This window comes from Beta vulgaris, chromosome 7, assembly GCF_026745355.1.
Source record: "Beta vulgaris subsp. vulgaris cultivar EL10 chromosome 7, EL10.2, whole genome shotgun sequence".
NCBI lineage: Eukaryota > Viridiplantae > Streptophyta > Magnoliopsida > Caryophyllales > Amaranthaceae > Beta > Beta vulgaris.
Window position 1 is genome coordinate 53904052 of NC_079208.1, and position 9308 is coordinate 53913359.

A 9308-nucleotide genomic window follows, 5' to 3' on the forward strand; every position below is an offset into this window, starting at 1 on the left:
AAAAAGAGGTATACTCAGAAGCCATACAAACTCAATCAAGCCCAAACTCACACCAAAACACAAGGTAGCAAGAATGAAATTTGTGTTGTCTCAAAGCATACCAAAATCAATGAATGAATTGCCAAAGTTTAATCATCTTTATAACATGATTCATATTGATGAAAAATGGTTTTTCATGAGCAAAATCACACAAAGATTCTACTTGTTATCAGAAGAAGAGGACCCATACAGAGCATGCCAATCAAAAGCATTCATTACAAAAGTTATGTTCTTAGCTGCCATAGCAAGACCATGGTTAGGGCCAACAGGGACATATTATGGGATGGGAAGATTGGTATCTTCCCATTCATAGATGAAGTTAGAGCACAAAGGTGGTCAGCTAACAGACTAGCAGGTACAATTGAAAAGAAGGCAAAGCAAAGTATTACAAAGGAAACCATCAGGGAAATGATAATCAACAAGCTTCTGCCAGCAATTAGAGCAAAATGGCCAGAGAATGGGTGCAAAGAGATATGGATTCAGCAGGACAATGCTAGACCCCATATCCAACCTAATGATGCTGAGTTTTTGGAAGCATGTAGAGAAGGTGGTTTTGAAATTAACATAATCTGCCAGCCAGCCCAGTCACCTGACCTCAATATACTGGATTTGGGTTTCTTCAAAGCCATTCAATCAATTCAACATCAGATTTCCAAAAACAGTTGATGATTGATTAAAAGTGTTGAAGATGCATACACAGTGTATGAGCCTAGGATAATCAACTATACTTGGATACATTTGATGTATGTTATGGTGGAGATATTGAAGGTCAAGGGTGGAAACAATTACAAAAACCCACACAATTCCAAAAAAAAGATGGACAGATTGGGTCTACTACCAACTACTGTTGAAATTTCAGAGGAGTTGGTAAATGACACAGTTAATCTACTCAATCAAGACATTGTGTTTGGGCCTGAGCCATTTGAAGCAATGGAATTGCTTCCAGAAGATCAGTAGGGGCAGGCAAACTTTTTTTGTAAAGTATAGAAGTCAAACACTTTTTGTTTAGTATAGAGGTTGTATGGCCCTATTTTGTAAAGTTATGACCTTTTTTTGTAAAGTACATAGGTCAATGCATTTCACATCATTTGGTTTCCACAAGTAATGCATGTAAGGAACATGTTTGAAGAAAATGAAAGGCTTGGTTCTTTCCCTCAGGTTGTCCCCAATCACCAATATGCACATAACCATATTTAACCTCCTAACAGCCACATCCAACATGCAAAATAAGTCAATACATTGGTGGCATAAGTGGGGGAAAGCCAATACATGGACAATAAATGTGAAACTTAAACTTGACCTCATTCATCATTGAGGATAATTCATCATCCTCTCATGCAAATTTGAATTATTCCACATTGTTTCACACAAGTCCAGTAGGCACAACACCAAACACACAATTGCCTCATCAATGCAAAGACAAATTAAAATGCTAGGGGCACATTGAGAGGAAAAAAGGTTGAAAGCATTTATGGTGTAAAAAGATCATCATCATAGGGAAATCACAACCACAACAACACCATTTTGCAAACACAGTACCAAACACACACTGAAATCACAACCACATCAACACCATTATGAAAAATCAGTCCATAAACCCCAAGATCAGTCCATCACTACCACAAGATAACTCCATCACAACCACAGCAACTCCAACACATTGAGAGGAAAAAAGGTTGAAAGCATTTATGGTGTAAAAAGATCATCATCATAGGGAAATCACAACCACAACAACACCATCATACAAACACAGTACCAAACACACACTGAAATCAGTCCATAAACCCCAAGATCACTCCATCACAACCACAACAACTACATCATACAAACACAGTACCAAACACACACCAAAATCAGTCCATAAACCCAAGATAACTCCATCACAACCACAGCAACTACATCATACAAATACAGTACCAAACACACACCAAACACACACTGAAAACAGTAAATAAACCCCAAGATAACTCCATCACAACCACAGCAACTACATCATACAAACACAGTACCAAACACACACCAAAATCAGTCCATAAACCCAAGATAACTCCATCACAACCACAGCAACTACATCATACAAATACAGTACCAAACACACACCAAACACACACTGAAATCAGTAAATAAACCCCAAGATCACTCCATCACAACCACAGCAACTACATCATACAAACACAGTACCAAACACACACCAATTACAAAAACTGAAATCAGTCCATAAACCCCAAGATCACTCCATCACAACCACAGCAACTACATCATACAAACACAGTACCAAACACACACCAATTACACAAACTGAAATCACTCCATAAACCCCAAGATCACTCCATCACAACCACAGCAACTACATCATACAAACACAGTACCAAACACACACCAAAATTAGTCCATAAACCCCAAGATTACTCCATCACAACCACAACAACTACATCATACAAACACAGTACCAAACACACACCAAAACACACTGAATTCACAACCACATCAAAATCATCATGCAAAATCAGATCCAACCACACACTAAAATCAGTACCAAACAAATATCACAAGCAACATTACAAAATTGCAATTTAAGAGATAAAAAATATCATAAAGAAATAATGAACGCACAAGTACTAATAAAGCATGAAACCAACAAATATCAGAGCCAACATTACAAATCATTCAACACCACACATAAATTCATGAAAAAAAAAACTTTAAGAGATAAAGTAAGAAACGCTTCACCAATTCAGAGCAAGACATGATTTGTCAATTTTTTTTTAATTTCCCAGCATTTTTAGGGCTTTCGGCAACATAGGTTGAAGTTTGAATTTTGGGGATCTCATCTGCAGACTTTTGAGGCGAAGATTCAGGGACTCGTCAAATTGCAATTTTCTTTTACCCAAGCACGCAGATCTCGAATCCACCGTAGCTTCCACCACAATATCTTCTTTTTTCGGCAACACCAATTTGGATGTTGGTGTTTCAGAACCCCTACGCACGTAAGGGAGCTCAGTAGACGTGTAAGATGAACCGTGGTTGGCACGATCTATCAATCGCATCAGCCTCGATTCCTCCGAAGAATCCATATCATCACAGCCAAACAAGTAATCCGCGGTAATCCACGAAGAAGACATATTAAAGCAGCAAGTAGAAGCGACAGAAATTTAAGAGAGATCAGTTTTCAGAGAGAAGAGAGAGATGAATCAGAGATAAGAGTTAGGGTTTTTGAGTGACAGAGGAGAAGTTCAAGATTTAGGGTTCTTGAATGAGAGAGAGATGAGTGAGAGGCTGGAATGAATTGTGTAGAATGATCGAAAAATGGTAGGTGGGGAATGATTCCAAGAATAAAAAAAAAGGAGGGAACCCTAATGTAATTAATGATTGTTAGGTTAGTAGTTAGAATAATTAATAAGGTAGGTGAGTTAATTGTAATGGCAATATTGTAATAATTCAGTTTTTTTTTTTCCATTTGTGGAAGTGTGTCACTTATTATGACTATTCCTTAATAGGAAAGTGACTCACTTAAAAAGAAACGGAGGAAGTATGTTCTAACCAATGTTCATTTTTTCAATGTTGTGACTTGTAAATAGGTTCAACAATTCTGAATCAATATATCTTAAAGCTATTTTCATTGTTAATTAATTTCCGATACCTGTATTTTTATTTGGATCTCTTCTTAGGTAAACCTAATCGATATTCAATGGATGATAGCCATAGGTAGCTTTTCGCATCCATAGAGACAAGGATAAAACAACATATGATACGTACTAGCAAATAACAGACGGAATTGTGTAAATGTTACTAATGTGTTAAATTCCACGTGGCGCAACGATTATATTAACCATAATCAATAGTTCACTTTAAGGGTACAAAAATGGATGAATTTCAAATGATAATCATATGAAACATAATAATAGAAACCTAGCATTTCAAAAACAATTATAGATCCACTTTTAATTACTAACAATTTCAAACCATCAGATTTCTCACAATCATATAATCCCCCCCACCAAAGTTTTTTTTAGGTAAGTATTATGTTAAAAACTTAAAATCAGAATGTTCCAACAACAATATCAAATGAAAACAAAGAAATAAAAAAATGTTCTTTACCTTGAAAACCTCCTTTATTAAGGAAGCTTTGTCTGGGGAAAGTAAAAGAAAAGAAAAGCAGTTTTACTGTTCTAAAATCCCCAACTAAAAACAAACATTTTATTTATTAAAGCATTACCGTTATACTTCCTCTCTTTCACTCTTAACTTTTCGTTCGAATTTCAAATTCAAACATTTGACACTCTTATATCCCCACTCACTCTTTCTCTCTCCTCAATCCACCATTCTTGTCTCATTCTCTTTCCAACACCAAAACAACGTTAAATTAAACTCTTCAAATAAAACATCGTTTTCCACAAAATGGGTGCTTCTACAAACTGGCTTAAATCCTTCATTAATCTTAAAAAATCCAACCCAAATAATGATCATGTAAGCTGACAATAATACTCTTAAATTTAAATCATTTTGAGACTAAGACTTAGTTGTTGTTGTTTAAATGAAGTTTATGAATTTGAATTTTGTAGGAGAAAGTGGGGTCAGGGAAGAGTCGTAAAAGATGGAGACTTTGGAAGAATTCATCAGATAAAGGAGGTGGGAAATCTGAACTGTCTGATCAAACATCAATAGTTAATGGAAATGCAAGAATTAATGCTGCCATGGCTGCTGTTTTACGAGCTCCTTCAAAGGATTTTTTGTTGGTTCGTCAGGAATGGGCTGCAATTCGTATACAAACTGCATTTCGCGCTTTTTTGGTATGATGTTCTTTTACTTTCTTCTGTTTATTTTTAACCAGATTTTATGAGATATGAATTTTGGTGTTAGTTGCTTCTATTTTGGTTAGATTTTGTTTGTTCTTATTTTTGGTTAAGTTTGTGGAAACTATACCTTTAAAAATTGAGAAATTTTCTAAGATACCCTTGAGTTCAAAGTACTCAAGTTTAAGTTTCAAGAGTATTTTAGGAAATTAATACACTTGAATTTTAGTGTATTAGAAGGGTATTTTGAGTCCAAATACAAAGTTCAGGTCTATGAAAAATTTCCAAAATATAAGGGGTAATTTGAGAATTACGTTAAATTATAGGGTACTTGAGGAAATTTTCTTTTAAAATGTAAGTATGTGCATGTGCTATTTATCTAGTTGAATGTCATGTTTGTAGGGGTATTTTGTACTATTATTGTACCACTAAATCTTATTGGTTGATGTCAATTATTCTTTGTCTTATTTTGAGTGACATATATAATGGTACAAAAAAGTAGGACAAAATTGGCCCTTTAATTTCTTTAGCATTATTGATTGATGTCAATTATTCTTTGTCTTATTTATTTTTTTAAATAAGAATTTTTTTTAATCTAATTGCCTAGATCCATAATATTGGGCGACAAAATAGGCCCTTTAATTCCCCTCAAAAAAAAAAAAAAATAGGCCCTTTAATTTCTTTAGTATTATTATAGGTTCTAGGTTAGAAATTATGGTAAGTATGATGGATGCAGCATAGAAGTATATACTAAAGTCCTAGGAAAATAAATTAAGAAACTTTCTTGCTTTTACTTGACGTTATGCCGTTAAAGATTGCTCAAAATTCCATTAAAATGCTATTTAGAGTTACAATTGGAAGTAATTACGGCATGGAAGGTCTAGATACTGATAGATTGAAGGCTAGGGAAAGTTTTTTAATGTAGTTTAGAATTGCTTAATTTTTATGTTCGAAAATTAACTGGCCACATATGACACAATCCATGTTAAAAGATGCGTTATAGTGTGACCTTTGGACTGTAATGAACTAAATGAAAGTAGTTCTTTCATAATTTTATCTATTATGAAGGAGTAGATGGTTGTAGTAGATTGTATCAAGGTTTAAAGCTAAAACTAGTATTTTGGCACAAGCGTTACCCCGGGTTGATATTTGTTTTTCGAACCTGATATGCATTTTTTTTCCATTTTCATTAAAATATAACCAAAATTCAACATTTAAACTGTACAAATATAATAATGTAAACCCTTAAAGCATGATTAAAACTTGGTTGAAATGGTAATTGTGTCATGTATAAAGCATATTTCATATTCAACACTTCTCTAGCTAGCCACCTTGTTTACAGTTTGTTTGGTAGAAGGAATTTGGAAGGAAAGAAAAGGAAGTGGAAGGAAATTTATTACTTTCCAATGTTTGGTTCATTAAAAAAAATTAAGTGAAAGGAAATGGGAGGAATTGGAAGGAAAGACTCTTTAATAAAATTTCACTTTCCTTTCCTCCCAAAAGCGGGGGAATTCGGAAGGAAAGAGAAAATTTATACCAAACATGAGAAATTAAGGTTTTTTTCCTTTCTCTTTCATCCTTTTCCTTTCTCTTCCCTTTCTTTCCTTTACTAAAAATGAACCAAACACACTGTAAGGCAGGAGTCTAGGGTGGAGTTATTGTATTGATCGGAAGTGATGAAACGATGCATATTATTTGCTATGAATGGCAGGCTAAACGGGCTTTGAGGGCGTTGAAGTCACTCGTGAAGCTCCAAGCAATAGTTCGAGGCAGATTAGTAAGAAAGCAAGCTGCAGTAACATTAAGGTGTATGCAGGCGCTTGTTAGAGCCCAAGCTCATGTCAAGGCACAACGGGTGAGGATGACATTGGAAGGACGGGATGGATTGAGATTGGTCGACGATCTTCAAGCTGATCCTGTTAAGGAAGCAGAGGTATAGTTATTTACATGAAAGAAAGGAAGTGCTAAAGTTTGTGTTTTCATGGGTGTTCTGGAATCATTTTGGATGAGCAAGATGAATTTGTATTTATGTATGATTCTTGTTGTTGCCCTATTGCTTGGTTTAACATTGGGTTTTGAACAAAGCCCTGCTCACATCAACTTGAAAAGATGATAATTTTTTAAAAAAATCAGTTTTCATCAGCAAAAAGAGTAAAAAAAATCAGATTATAAGATCAGCAAGAGTCAGTTCTGATCAGCAGAAATAGTTTCAGTTGAGTAAACACAAGGTGAAGTGAATACTGAATAGGACCTAAGTCGACGAATGTATTGTCTATCTATAGGAAGGATGGTGCGATAGTAGAGGAAGCGCAGAGGAAATCAAGACAAAGCTGCAGTCAAGGCAAGAAGCAGCTCTCAAAAGGGAGAGAGCAATTTCATATGCGGCCACTCAACAGGTAAGCCATTAGGAAGTATATGCATAATTCTTACAAAAATGCGTTCTGTTTCAACATGACAAATTATGCTGCAATATTCATAATTCTTACAAAATGTGTTCTGTTTCAACATGATAAATTGTTCTTTCTCCTATTACAGCAATTTAGAGGCAGCCCGAATTTGTACTCTGAGAAGAACAAACAGTTTACCAGTCCTAACCTTGATAAGAACAGCTTTGGTTGGAATTGGTTGGATCGTTGGATGGCTAGTAAACCATGGGAAAGTAGGTTGATGGAGGAAGTTCGTGGTGACCGTCCAATTATGTCACCACTCTCTAAGATTTCCTCGAAAAAGAACAAATTAAAAGTCGAGTGTTCCAGTGTTTCTGAGAACAGTTCAGAAAAAGGAAGAAACGAATCAGCAGTGAGGATTGTCAGAAGGCCTAATTTCATGGGACACATTGCTCGAACTTCTTCTGAGCCAAGTTCTAAGCTTCTGATTGAAGATACCTCAACTTCTACCTCGTCTATGTCAGCTTCTCGGACTTATATGTCGTCTAGTAGCACGTGTAGAACAGACGAAAGTGGTAGCAGCAAACCAAGATACATGAACCTTACAGCATCAAACAAGGCTAAACAGCAAAGTTTTCAGAGGCGGCCACTGCAGGAAATTCAGAACCATCATATGTCATGGACAAAAACAAGATTTAGTGGGGATGCTCGGAGTAGTGTTGACTCAGTAGCAGTCCCTCATTCACTTCCTTTATGTGGAGATCTTTACCCACCTTTCCAAATGGACAGATTTGATTGGAGGAGTTATCATTGAAGATGATATATTAACTACAGTTTTTGTTTTTTTGCTCTTCTGATTCCATTGAAGAGTTCAACAACTTGTTGTTCTTCATGATATAGCAAAGAAAGAAAGAAAGAATTGATGGTGAATATGCAAAGGTTTATGCAAATATATGGTGGATTAATATCATACAGTGGGAGAAGCTTGGTGTGACATTATACTTTGTGGTAATTTGTAAGTGTGTGACTTTCATGTTTTTGATGTGAGGGCTAAAAGCCATGTGGTTGTGAAATTGTAACTTGACTTCCTCGTATCTAATTTAAACTCGTATAATTTTTTAATATAAGATAATCATATAATAGTATTTGTTAAAGCGTGATCGTGATGTGTGGGTATGAAATCACGTCTGTTTTATCTTATTTTCACCAGCTTGATACAACATGTTTATTTAATACTTCCTTCATTCTTAAATAAGTGTTATGTTTGGTAATGACACTATTCATCAACTAACTTTGATTCTATTTTTCCGCTACTATATAAAGAAAAACATAATCAAGTGGAATCTTGTTAGATTTGACTTGATTTACACTTTTAAAATACCAACTTTTTATATTTGTTACTTGTGAACAATTAAACATATTAAAGATCAAAGAAGCATATTGCGTTACATATATAAATGAATGTAAACACTTATTTAGAAAAGAATGAAGTATTATTTAGAAGCTTTGGATTTCCGGATTGGAAGAAGTCTAGTATACACTAGGTTATAGATGATAGTGTATAATATGTGCAATATTATAATCTATTCAAGGTACCACATTGAGATATATATATTTTTTGTCACCTTATGAATTTTGAGATACTATGTGTACGTCTTGATAACTAAAAATCACAAACAAAAATATGATAAAAAGAACCGTTAGTCTTGTAAGAAACTGCTTAATTTTAACTTAAAATTAGGTACGGTCCAAGCCCAATATTAAGAGAAAAACATGTCACCTTTTTAACATAGTGACTAGTTTAATCATCTATTTAGGCACCAAGTTAATCTATTTTGTGACCAGTTTAATCTATTCAGAAATGACATTCTTTAATCCATTCAGTGACTAGTTTAATCCATTTAGTGACCAGCTTAATCCATTTGGTAAAAATACCGAGTTATTTTTTTGAAATTATCTATTGTAGTTCGATAATCAAGAAAAAAAAAGGAAGGAAAAGAGAAGGAATGACTAGGATAGTGTTGTGTTAGAACTTGTTAGAAAAATTCAGTTTTGAATTCGTCTAGTTTTATTTAAAATTAGACCGCCT

General features: G+C 34.6%; 1 protein-coding gene across 1 annotated transcript; it reads left to right on the forward strand.

The window, feature by feature from the left end:
- Window positions 1–4293: 4293 nt before the first annotated feature.
- On the forward strand, window positions 4294–8373 carry LOC104899794 (protein IQ-DOMAIN 6). The gene is made up of 5 exons (XM_010687062.4): window positions 4294–4506; window positions 4602–4829; window positions 6544–6765; window positions 7115–7228; window positions 7368–8373. Exons 1-5 carry the CDS (start codon window positions 4438–4440, stop codon window positions 8031–8033), a joined length of 1299 nt encoding a protein of 432 aa, XP_010685364.1. The 5' UTR covers window positions 4294–4437; the 3' UTR covers window positions 8034–8373.
- The last annotated feature ends 935 nt before the right edge of the window (window positions 8374–9308 follow it).